The 13,287-nt window shown below is 40.7% G+C and overlaps 1 protein-coding gene across 1 annotated transcript in view; it reads right to left on the bottom strand.

The window, feature by feature from the left end:
• LOC124483773 (echinoderm microtubule-associated protein-like 6) overlaps positions 1-13,287 on the bottom strand; it is a 32,790-nt gene that overhangs the window by 15,473 nt on the left and 4,030 nt on the right. The window contains exons 2-14 of the mRNA XM_047044322.1: positions 6,705-6,864; positions 6,486-6,584; positions 6,182-6,250; positions 5,655-5,840; positions 5,129-5,264; positions 3,849-4,050; positions 3,535-3,672; positions 3,006-3,262; positions 2,577-2,786; positions 2,184-2,351; positions 1,830-1,936; positions 1,579-1,679; positions 1,124-1,310 (exon numbers count right to left, since the gene is read on the bottom strand). Coding sequence (XP_046900278.1) covers positions 1,124-1,310; positions 1,579-1,679; positions 1,830-1,936; positions 2,184-2,351; positions 2,577-2,786; positions 3,006-3,262; positions 3,535-3,672; positions 3,849-4,050; positions 5,129-5,264; positions 5,655-5,840; positions 6,182-6,250; positions 6,486-6,584; positions 6,705-6,864 — 2,020 coding nt within the window. The remainder of the gene's footprint in view (positions 1-1,123; positions 1,311-1,578; positions 1,680-1,829; positions 1,937-2,183; positions 2,352-2,576; positions 2,787-3,005; positions 3,263-3,534; positions 3,673-3,848; positions 4,051-5,128; positions 5,265-5,654; positions 5,841-6,181; positions 6,251-6,485; positions 6,585-6,704; positions 6,865-13,287) is intronic.

Genomic DNA, 13,287 nt, shown 5'->3' with positions numbered 1-13,287 from the left:
TGCAGGGATTTGTAACTTGTGTTTGTCAGGTTGCAAACGAATGTAATAGGGTCATTTATTTGTGAATCGCGTTACAATTGTGAATCACGAAATACATTTGTGAATCGTGTTACGTTTGTTTGAATCGTGTTACGTTTGTTTGTTTGAATCGTGTTATGTTTGTATGAATCGTGTTACGTTTGTTTGGATCGTGTTAAATTTGTTTGAATCGTGTTGCGTTTGTTTGTTTGAATTATGAAACTAATCTAACTCCATATATAATAGCCACTGAAGCGGCACACAGAAGTCCAGGTGTCAGCACACAAGTCAGAATTGAGGTAGGCTAAGAAAACGAAAAAAAACTCTAAATAATAGGCCTACCGATAATCTTATTTAGAGTCAAACATAATAACAACATGAGTCCAAAGTATTCAATTACATGAAGCTCAAAAAACAACATGTGTGCTCAAATTATTGTGGAAAAAATTGCGTGCTCCCTTTAACTATTGATGTCCTTGCCAAAGCTGATATCAAACTTACATCCTGTATACTGGGTTAAGCAAGGGAAGTTTGTATAGTGCATTATGCTGCACACTTCTAGCTTGGAAGAAAGAAAAATGAAATGAGTAATGAGGGTCCTGTGCCACTGTAGAGCTTTATGTCAAGTATCACTCTTGGTAGAAGCCAATTATTTTGTTTGCATTTAGTGTCCATTTTCAGTGTGTGTTTTGTTAATTGCTGTTTAGTATGTGTGCTCCCTCTATAGGTCAAGTTGTCCTTAAAGGTTTGCTTGGTTTACTTGCTTTCTTGTTTGACGAAAATTTGCATTCTCAGTTTGCTTGTTTAAAACAAGTCTTTATTTTTGGAATACCTGGTTGAAACAATTCTTTGTTATGGCAAAAGGATTACCAATAAATGAAGATCTTTTCATTTTCCAATCTCATCTGAACATTCACTTTATTTTACTCAAGCATTACAAGGGTCTAATAACCCCCAGTCAGCCCAAGGGTGATTAACGCAAAGGGTCAACAAAGGATTTCATAGTCCCTACAGACAGCATTTTACTTAAGCAGATACTATAAAGACCTTATGAATTGGATCAACAGCTGCCATGAGCTACTTATGTAACAGGTTGTGAACCTACCTGTCCAGTGGCCACATAGTCTTTCAAGGGATGGACAGTCAGACTCAGAATGTCATCGTCGTGGCCAAGGTAGAATCGCTGTGAATGCTGCTTTCGGTTATAGACCACGGCGACAGCTGCCACATGGTAAACCACCTCTCCAGCCTGTGTGTAGAACAGATTATTCCTGCAGTCACAGCCCCGGTAACTGCAGAGTAAGAAAAATATGAGAAAGTGCTTCTTAGTACTATAACACAACAACATTGGAAGGGTTGGAAAACACGGAGGGCTTCGCTTCATTATTTTAGATAATGTTAGTACATTTTATGTAGTAGCAATTTGATTGTTGAGTATAAAAATATAAGGAGAGGAATCAAAATGGCAAACATTCCAAAAAAAGGCCTACAAAAATCAGCAAGAAGAAAATATACTGTCAAAGAAAGAGAGACAGAAATACAGACATGCAAGGTGATTACCCGTGAACAAACTGCAGTCGAAGCGCTTCATCTGGTGCCTTCTGGCGCTTCAACGAACCCACAAGCTTCTTTCGCAATTGAGGTAGATCCTCTTTATAAACCTAGTAGATAGTTTAACAGTCCTACAATTATAATGGAACATAACTGTTCAAGTACTCAACTCTATAACTTCAAAGAAATTACTAAATACATTTTGTTATCAAAATATGTATGACATGTTTTACTTAATATAAATTATACATATTAATTACCTGTCTTTCATAGTTCATCTGTGCCTCCTGCTCAATATCTGAGTCTAGCTCCGGAACATCTGAGACATCAGAGTCAGATTCCCCACTGTTTGAGTCAGCATATCCCTCTGGACAAACACACAACAGAAACACACACATTAACAATAAATTACCTTAAGGAGTGCCATCACCTGATTACCGGCATGTAATTAAAAAGGTTAAACCAAAATGTGATATTACTTGTTAGTTATTATGTTATTTATGATCAATAAATTAGTTTACTGTACCGTAAAACAATTATTTTATGTATGTCTGGTAAATAAAGTGTATAGATATGAAGGCTGTAGGTGTTTGTAATTGTAGGTCCATGACCACCTTGCAGAAGAGGTTCCAGCACCCCGTTCATGACTCCCTCTGGGAGAAACCTCCACTGGAACAGAGCGTGGTCCGCTCCTCCGGTGCTCATCACCCACTGGAGATCATGAGACCAGCGCACGTTGGTCACGTGAGCAGAGTGGCCAATGTACTTTTTGAACTTAGCCGCTGTTTCACAGAGACAGAAATCAATTTTAGCATTCCAGATACGTGAGTTCCACATCAATGAAGACTTCTGAACATACATGAAGTATACAACAGGTTCCAGAATTTCATAGCGAAGTATGATAAAACTACCTGAAGGCATCTACATGTTAACTTTCCTACTGGATATGCGTTTTCGGGTGTGTCTGTATGGGGCATAATCGTTTATCCAGTAAATGTCCCACCAACCTTTTTTAAGGCAGGGAAACCTGAAGAGTTTGACAAGGCCGACATCGTCACCGGTCACCAGCACAGCGCTGCTGTAGTTGGCGTCCACAGAGTTAATGTCTGTGATGTTTGAGTATTTGGGCCAAATCCCGTTAACCTCAGGTCCGATGATACCCGTCCAGGTCATCCAGTGGATACCCTTAGATTCCTCTTTGGACAGCTGTTTGCCTGCTACAGAAACAAAGCACATCAAATTTTGTAAAAAGAATGTAAAACTGTATATGCAAACATTTATGATAAAACTTGATAGATATTCCTCTATTCTGGTTTTAATGACTATTCCCATTCCCAGCTACTAATATTCTTATTATCTTGTTAGCATCATTACAGTATCAACACAAAAATGTTATCAACTCTTGCAAATAAACTTTTACAAGAGAGTGTACCAACCTGGCATCCTATAGAAGAGTCTCTCTCCTGCCCCGTCATTGGTCTGTAGGAAGCGGCTGTCTACCGACCAATCCAGATGCGTGATGAAGCAGGTGGAACGGTTGCATTCGCCCACCTTCTTGTAGCGCTGCCCCACGGCATAGATGTCCACCAGGCCATCATTGGAGCCCACCGCCAGGAAAGAACCATCCGGGGAGAACTTGAGCTCGTGAATGACTTCCTTCCTGTCCTTGATGTGCACCACCTCTGTCATGTCCCTGAGAATAGACCCGTGTCAAAAGAAATGGAACGTGAGGTCACGTAAGGTAGATCTATATTGGTTCTAAGCCAACCTGAGACACTTTTATTAATAAATTCCTTGAACAAGTTGGTGCGGTTGTTGGTGTGGTGTGGTCAGTTGAGGACTAACTGATCTGTAAACTTTGATTCAGTTACATGGCACTGAGTTAGATAAGTCAAAGAGTGATAAATGTATTTAGAAAGGATTGGGAAAAACTTGTTCAGTTCACAAGCTGAGGAAATAACTCACCTGACACGAAGCACAGTGAAAGAGCCGTCCTTCATGCCGAGAGCGAGCTGAGAGCCGTCGTTGTTGAAAGACACGCTACGAACCGCCTCCTCCATGTTGCAGCGGGCAATGAGGGTGTGGTCGCCGAGGCTCCACAATCTGCAGAGAGAACAAGAACATGAGGGCTGACCAAGAGGAATATTGTGAAAGAAGGTTATCCATCTATGTCACCCCCTAAACCCTCCACCCTTTTTAGAAAAACATTTTTAAAAATACTTAAAATGTGACTTTTGGACATCAAAGTGATTGAGTCATTCATACAGAATGCCACAAACCTTACTGAACGGTCATCACTGCCGGTTACAGCTACTGGCTGTTTGGGATGAACATCTAGAGCCCACAGTTCTCCTTCACAGTGACCCTGCATCAGCAGCACAGGCTTATCCCTGTCCCTCACCATCACCTCGAAAATCTCACTGTCCTGAGTGCCTGCCAGGATACGGTCAGCCTTCCAACACACGCTCCGGATAGACAAGCCTGAGGAAAACAGGAAAAGAAAGTGGGTGACGGGAAAGACAAGGAAGAAAAGAGAAGTGGGCAGTTTCTTAGAAATAATAAATCAAGTCATTGGAAACATCTTTTACAGTCCTTAACAGATATTAATCTTGATGATTCCTAACCATTATGAATAAATATTTGTTTAGTAATAATTACAAATTACTAACTGTGACTTAGTAATTAAAATGACTACATTATACACATGCTGTGTATAGTGTAGCTATCTTGGACTGTAAATTGAGTCATATTGTAACTGTTGTTTCTAGTTGTAATATTCTAAGTTAGTTTGGCTTGATATAATTTTCAGGAGTATACAAACAAATTTGTATTCATAATGGTTAATCAAGAAGATTAACGTCTGTTTAGATTAACGTCTGATTAATGACTCAATTCAGGCTAATCTTAATTTAAATGTAAAATAGTTTTCAAATATTATTGTTCAAAATGTTCAAATTCCAAGCATAAGATTTCATAACATTGAAAAGGGGAAAAGATACAGATGAGAGAGCAGAGTAGTATTTTTGGGACCCTAGCAAAATACTTCTCTTTTACCTCTGCCATAGTTTAGGCTCTAATCCTTTCTTTAAACCAAGCCTTACCATAGCTTCTACCACTAAAAGATGTAGAAGATTTGATTAACAACTCCAAATCTACAGAGTAGCTGTCCAAAACCTATTTCCAATTCTTAACCTAAATGACAAGGTGTCCGTCATGAATCAAGCACATAATCCAAAAGAAAAATGGTATTGCACTGCTATGTATAGTATGCTCCTCTATTCCTACTTTTGTATATTTATTTTTAATATACAAATTATTATTTTTCCAAATCGTCACCAACTTAAAATATACTGGATGTTACTGAACCTTGAGTGTCTGAACTTAAATTGCTGAACTTTTAACCTCTTCCCACTTTAATGTCAGCTGAAAGGGGGACATTTCGTGGAAATCCACTGGGCAAAAAGACGCATGAATGCACCAAACAGCGAACTCGACCTTTAACGAACAGGGTCTGACTCAAACCACTTAGTGAAATGTTAGCAGCTCAATGTTTCCTTACTTTTGTATCCTTGTTCTGTCTCCCTGAGGTCAATCTTGGTAATGGGTTTGAAGTCTACATCCCATAGTCTCACACATCCGTCCCTTCCCCCTGTGGCAAATCCCTCCTCGCAGGCATGCATGCTGAAGATCCCTGCCTGTGAAAAGTTCATGTTTCAGACAGATTTTTCTACAGTTTTTCAAATCCACTTACAGGGCGGAGAAGAGCAAACACCCCCCCAATAATTAGGCAGCTTTCCTCAAGATATATATCCATGCATTCTTTACAGTGTACATCATGCTTCTCATCCAATGGATGCAAGGGAAACAGGGACTCTATATTGTATATATTTTTCAGTGTACTTATTTTCAAGAAGAGTTAATTCAAATGTGACCTTTATTGGTATAATTGAGCAATGCTCAGTTTTAAATACATTAACATACAAGCATACACATACACACTCAAGGGTCAATGTGGAGTCATAGAAGTATGCTTTTCTTTTTTGTTTGTGTGTGCGTATGTGTAAGTGTGTGTGCATTTCACCAACCCCATGCGCTGCTAGCACAGTGCGAGCCAAGTTCAACCCCTTCCAGACATAAATGTCTCCGTTCAATGCCCCTGAGTATGTCACTTCGTCCTTGGCTGTGGCTAGACACAATATGGTTTGAAGGTCCCCAGTCTTGCCAAAGATCCCACGCTTGGGTGTCAATGCATTTCCACATAGAGTCCAGAACTGGGAAATGAAGGAAACACTAATTAAAAGGTACAATCTTTCGGTATAAAATGCCACAATATAAACTTAAAGTTCTGTCGGTCAAACTTTTGCATCATAGATCTTTGTGAGAATTGGAGCACTGGACAATGGATGGATCACTGCCATATTTGACCACTGAGGCATTCTGGGTATACATTCTGTAATGGCCCCACCTCCTCTATGAAGTTTTTGGTGTCTGTACTAGTTTGACGCTGACTATAGCAGTTGGGGGGTCTCTTTGTAAACCACTGTGACTCCAACTGTTATTTACAGTGCAACGGCACAATGTAATATAATATCACTGTCACTGTAGGCCTTACCTTGATATGTTTCACCCCACAGCTTACCAGCCTATTGAGCTGGAAAGGATCCCATGCAATGTCAAAAATCTGGAAAGGAAAGAATAATCAATGACAATAGCAAGAAACACGATTAAAACACTGAAACCGTCACAGTCTTTTGCAAACTTTTGCTAACTCTAAAATGATCATGAGGATAATTTTTTAGTTCTTCACCTGTGTGGAAAAATTATTAGTTCAGACACATTTGGCATGGATGAAACCTGCCACTTTAACATCCTCAAAGGTCACACCGCAAAACAGAAAGCACCACCAGCTTGCCTACCCTGTCTGAGTGTCCAGTTGCTGCAGCCAGAACTCTGCCTTTCTTCCAGTCCCAAACACACACAGTGTTTTTTGCATCAAGTCCAACGGAGGCTAGTCGCTGCACAAGGAACACGATGAATATCAGACTGAACCGAAGCATCTGATGTGGTGATTACATTCCAATCAACTTCATGAACAGCCTCCAACAAGCTCTGGTCAAACTGTATTGAGAGCTCACCTGTCCATCTGAGTCAAAGGACAGAGACGCCACCCCGTGTGTGTGCATGTCTCTCAGGATGGACACCGTCTGCAAAGCATACGTGTCCCAAATGCAGATGTAGGGATCCTTCCCTACTTGTCCTGTGGCCACTTGAACCTTGTCAGGATGCATAGCGAGGCTGTCAAAAGGAAAAAAATATAAGGTTAATAATGTGAATAATAAAAAATGTGTGTCCCTTGTGCCCCTTACAGAGCCCCATGTCAAGGCAATCCCAGGGGATTACAGGTGGAAATGGAGGGGGACTGACTCCCCTAATGAGACTTAGACACCCCCAAAATATGTAGAAACAACAGTTTGGGGGTATTAATATATCCTTCTTACCTGTAATTGTAAAATTGCAATACATTTCCCATATGTCTTAGCCTGGCTGCCAGCCCAACTTCTCCCCGCCCACAAAAAAATTTGCTCGGGAAGTTGGGTCTGGAGGGTCTCGTATTGGGGACAACTACAGAAAACCAGAATCGGGACGGACCAATGAAATTGCCAGGGCGGGCTTTATACGATGATGGACAGATGATCAACAGTAACGTAATCAACAACAAAGAGCGCTTGGGTTAAATTTGTTTTCAACAAACAACATATTACGTTGCTCTGATTGGTTGTAGGTCTATCCAATTGAGCGAAGAGGCATTTGTTTTACGAGTTAGGTTGAAACACGCCCCGTAGTCACAGCCCAACGGAAAGTTTTCAGACTCATATTCTGACTAGAATTATGAGTATGACAACGTCAGGCTACATATGTCTAGAAGAATCTTTAAATACGATTTCAGTTATCCCTAAAGTGTTGTCCCATCAATACAGTGGCACAAACTAATGGAGAGACATGCCTTTAATGTTAGTCAGGCACAGGTTTAGATGCTTAATGGTAGTAACACATCTGCCTAACTTTGGCATGTGTTTTTTGGTTCTGGAACAGCTTTGACTGTCTGACTTTGTGGAAGTTTTGCTCTAGAACCCTTTGTTGGGGACCCGACTACAAAAGTCATGTGGTACATGCCCCTTGAGTGGGTGTACTGGATTGAATGTCAGCTCATCTACAGACACAATGTAAACAAACAAGATACAGAAAGAATTGTAAGACTTCAGTTTACTGAAGTATGCACCGGTGACTACGAACACAGGGTGACTGAACTGGTCCTTTCACGGCTGTAGAAAAAAGTTTGGAGCATATAATTGTCTAGAATTTCATTATGTTTAGCATTAAGATTTCCTCAGTAGAATTACAGTCGGGGTCCAGCTCAGTGACAAAATAGCCCCAGTCCATTCTCGAACAACCAGTACACTGTACGTCAGACGGTAAAGAGAACACAAAATCCACAGCTCTCGAGTTCAATGGTGCCAGTCAATACTTGGCATTGAGCATGGTGATTTTAGTCCAGCAAACATATTTCATGAAGCTCCTTACATTCTTGTACTGAAATTGCCAAAAGAGGCCATTAGGAACTCGATCGTTTGTTGCAACCGAAGTCAAACAATGGTTTCAAACGACGCTATAAGGATCTGAATAGGTTTCTTTCTGAAACCTCAAGGTTATACTGTACCATACACTATATATATAATAGTAATAATATGAATGTATCAGCATCACCATCTCGGAAGCCATAGATGTATTGTGCCTGGGAGCATCTGCTGTGGCTGTGTATTCCAACCCATGAGACAGACAGGATGTTACATCCACCAATACAAGTATGTTGATGGTGTGGAGGTGCCCTGTTGTTCTTGCTTAATCAAACCTTCTTTGAGCATTTGTTCAGTGTAAAACATGTAAGGTGAGATGTACCTTTGACACATAGGGTTAGGGTTATGTTGTACATTTTATATCCTCTATGTCACTGCAATATCAATGCTTTATCGGCACAACGGATCTAGCTAGCAAAACAAACCCTGCCCGCCAGAACGGAAGTGGATTGCATATAGGGGAGCAGTTCAGGAAGTAGAGCGGAAACGGCTCATGAACTTGTCTTGTAGGTGGCCTTTACTACGCTGTGTTTACCTCAAAAGCGGCCGGCCGGAAGTAGTTACATCTGTTTTGTAGAACCCGGAAGAATGTTGCGCATAACCGCTATTAGACTTTTCACCTTTTGTATAGTGTAGTTAGACTTGTTTAAACTTACACCACTTATTTAAGATTTACTCCTCTATGTTGAATGTATGCACCCGCCTGCCAAAGTAAATTCCTTGTCTGTGCAAACTTTCATGACGATAAAAACCCTTTCTGATTCTGATTCAGTACAGACATAAACGGCTGCAACAATAATTGGAGGACAGTGGGATTTTGCGATGCATGCCTGCACACTGTCCTTATCACACTGCTACAAATCTGGCTATTTATTGCAAATTCTATGTAAAATAAGTAAATGGGGTCTACATTGTGTTTAGTGATAGAACATTCATATTTATCATAGCATTAGTCTACACTATTTTTTCAATCCGATAGATACATTCCTATCTAAGCGAGCGAATCCTAGTGTGGATCTCCTTGTGGTGTAATTTGCCTGACAAATAAAAATTACTGTAAAATATACCTAAAACATAAAATAAATAACATTCCCATACAAAGTAATATCATCTTTGAATGCAATACACAGAGAAGGCTTGCTAAGTATTTTTTTTGCATTCTCAAATAGTGGTGAAGTAAAATCTTACATGACAACCCATGTCAGCATTACTTGTAGTTTTTTGCAGACTTCTTACAGGGGCTTGAAAAAATGATGTATGGTGGCTCTTGTGTTTCCTCCGATGGACAGCAGGCATTGGCCATCTGTAGAACGTGGGCAGAGTAGGTTGACCCCTAAGGCTACCCATGATTCAGACTAGCCAACCATTGTGCCCAGGAGGACATGACCAACTGCCCACGTGGTGCCTGACATGGATGAACTCTCTTACTCACTCACTCACTCACACACACACACACACACACACAAACACACACACACACACACACACACACACACACAGGTAAAGTGGGGCATGAACATGACACCCAACGCCCCCTCACTTAACTATGCTAACATTAATTCCTACTGCTTACCGACACATCTGGCAAATTATGTCTTACTGCAGAACAAAAAGAAAATCTATGTGCGATGTCAGCATCAGCATTCTGCACATACTCTTTTTCAGCAGTTATCTTCCTCTGTCAGTTTACATCAGGCATAGTCATGCTGTGAGAGGACATGTGGATCCCACTCGCTCATTTGCCCTTGTTCTGACTGTCACACGCTTATTTCAATCATTTTCATGAAGTTTGCCCAGAGCAGGAATTTGTTTGAGTTCTTGAATTACTTTGAGTTCTTGAATTACTTTGAATTTGATTACATGTGGACAAGGGACACATTTGTATCCATTGCTGATTTCTAGATCCTAAAGGAGCATTCCCAATATTCTTGAAACATCTTATCTGAACTTAAAAAGGTTTTCTATAGAAAGCATTGTTTAGCATACACTGATCCACTGATACACTAATACACGGAGGTAGAGGGTTGTGAATGTTTTAATATGAATGCAATAAATATTTATTTTTTTATGCTACTGCATAGATTTTTCTCTCCAGGTCACAATAATTTCACTGTCCTGATGATGGTATGCTATCTGGTGCATGAAACAAATAAACCGCTTTGACTTTGTCTGCTGACCCAAAAAATGATGGAATAAGACTGGGTATTCTGCTCTGGCGTGACTAAACCCAAACAAAATGTGGTTAATGTGAGGTTCATCTAAGCGATTCTCAGAGAGCCTGTGGCTCCTTCTGCTAATGGTTGGTGATCCCCTCTTTTCACTGCTGAAGTTAGTCAGCATTGAACAAGATCAAGCCTGCTTAGCCCTAGACAATGTAAAATCGCATGAAACACTTAGCAAGTGCAATATAAAATTAATATTTAAGGATTCATTGCATGTATTTTATCTCTCCTATCTGAATAAAAAAAACGTATGTTCAGGTATGTAGGTCATCATATTTACATTTAATCATTTAGCAAACACTCTTATCCAGAGCGACTTACAGTAAGTACAGGGACATTCCCCCGAGGCAAGTAGGGTGAAGTGCCTTGCCCAAGGACACAACGTCATTTGGCACGGCCGGGAATTGAACTGGCGACCTTCAGATTACTAGTCCAATTCCCTAACCCAATTCCCTAACCGCTCAGCCACCTGACTCATCAATGGCTATGGGTGTTAAATATGTTGAAGTGATTCATGAATATTAAACATTAGAGTGTGCTTTTGTTTGTGTGTTTGTTTAGTTATGTAGTTGTGTATGAAAAATTTAGAGTGTAAGTAAATACCTCAATGCTTGCTTACATGTCAAAAGTGAGAATAATTAGTTGAGTAGGCCTAGCTATTGTATTTTATTACTTGTATCGTCTTCTTTATTACTTGTAACTTCTCCATTATTGATGCATAACTGAGGGGCTACAGTCTGAGCAAAACAAAAATCGAATTAGTCCTGTGTTGTCAGTGCACATGCTTTATTATTAAAGGTCCCCTGACATGAAATGTTCAATTCAGGACCCCGAGCCTGCCTTTGGTCCCCCAGTGGCTAGAAATTTCAATAGGTGTAAACCAAGCCCTGGGTATTCTTCTCTGCCTTTGAGAAAATGAAAGCTGAAACGCTTGGTTTTGAAAATGTCCCTATTGTGACGTCACAATAGGAAAGGTTACCTCCCCTTTCTCTTCTTTGCCTGCACAGAGAATTTGGCCCACCAATGAGAAAATGAGCTACGACCGTACGAGCGCAATATTGGTTTTTCCTCGAGACATCATGGCTTCCAAACGACTGAAGCATGGCAGGTAGCCCCGCCTCTTTGTTCCTCATAGCATTTAAAGCTACAGACACAGAAACGGCAAGTCCCAGCTAACAAGTGACGTCCTGGGGATGTTCGGTGACGTTCCTATTTGATCCCCTGTATGTTATACCGTGACGTCTCTAGGACGTCCTTAGGACGTTATTAAAGTTCCTAAAAGGTCACAATTTAGTCAGTTATAGACATTTATTTTAAACTTTCACGGGACGTTCCAGGAACGTCCCTGGTTGGTTATGATAAGACGTTATGTAAAAAAAATTCGGGGACATTCGGGACGTTCCAGGAACGTCCCAGCAACGTCCCTGGTAGGTTATTATATGACATTATGTTAAAAACTTTCGGGGGGTTCCAGAACGTCATTCGTTGGTCATGACGTAACCATCTAAATTCCGAACTGATATTTTCGTTTGTGTGTCAGTCTGTGATGTGAATTGCTCGAGCTATAGCCTATTGTCACTCTGGAAACTGTACAGTATTAAATCAATTGTTTATGTATGGTACCAATAACTTGCATTTGAGCGAAGTAATACATTATAGTCATAAATAATTTGGGGATGTACCATCACTGAAACAAAAGCTAAGCTAAAAAAAAGCTAATCTAAGCTGGATCCAGCCTATCCAAGCACCAGCTGCATCTCTAGAAATGTTCCATACTAGCCTATTACAGCACATCTCTTGCGGACGTCACCGCTCGTGACGTGAACCCTGTTGTTGAGTGAAGAAGTCATTGAGAGACAGCAAAACTTTTTGATCCCGCATCCTTCATTTATAGCTATAATGCCGTTTGATAATCAATTTGTGTGAATATATATTTAACTTAAGTTTTAGTGTTGATAGTTTGGTTCTTTGTTATTGTGTTTTTAATAGTGTTTTTGGTGTAGTTGGCTAGTTTAGAGTAATTTTCGCACTCCTGTGAAGGTGGGCCACCTGAAGGACAGAATTTGAGGTAAATATGTTTTAATAAAAACTTAAGCTCTACTATCTATGTATTTGTATGTTTATCCAACGTGAAATTAGCCTGGTCCTAACCAGACTGTCGTACATTTCATTTGTAGAGAGAGTCTGGCCTCGCTCCATTGACAAGCGTTGACTTCCTTGTAGGCGGGTACTCAGTTGAAGTTTAAAACTATTGGTTCTGCCCAGAGCCACTCTGATCTGCCATAACCAATCGCTAGCGTTCGCCTTAGCCGATTCCTTTACCACTACTGTAACAGAGCTAGCTGCCGTAGCTGGAAACTTTTCCCGAACCCCGTGGGGAGGAGGGCCACAACATCATGGCCACCAACATAACTCAGCAAAACTTGTTCTTGCTCCGGCTTTAGCTGTTGGATATTCGGCAGCGTTGCCACAACGCACTGAATGGCTTGGCTCGCATCTTTCTCCGCCATTACGGAACTACAACACAAACTAGCGCACAACGTCATCGTTCTCTGCCACTCCCTCTGTTCGCTGATTGGCCGGTTAAAAAGTAACCTGAAAAATCTGACTTACCTACTGAACGGCTAGACCGAGTACAGAAGCAAAATCCAAATTGAGCGGAAGTACGTCGGTCGGCAGAGCCAGGCTAGCTTGAAATAGCCATATCGAAAATCAATGTATATTAATTTCTAGCCAATTTGAGTTGGCACTGGTTTTCTAAGTCGGCTAAATTGAGACGTCGTACAGTATCGTCTTAATTTGTACAGTAGCTAACAATGTTCTCGATAGCACTAGCTAGCTCTAAATCGGATGCCTACACA

The sequence above is a fragment of the Hypomesus transpacificus genome, chromosome 21, assembly GCF_021917145.1.
Source record: "Hypomesus transpacificus isolate Combined female chromosome 21, fHypTra1, whole genome shotgun sequence".
NCBI lineage: Eukaryota > Metazoa > Chordata > Actinopteri > Osmeriformes > Osmeridae > Hypomesus > Hypomesus transpacificus.
This window is presented reverse-complemented; position numbering and strand designations above follow the sequence as displayed.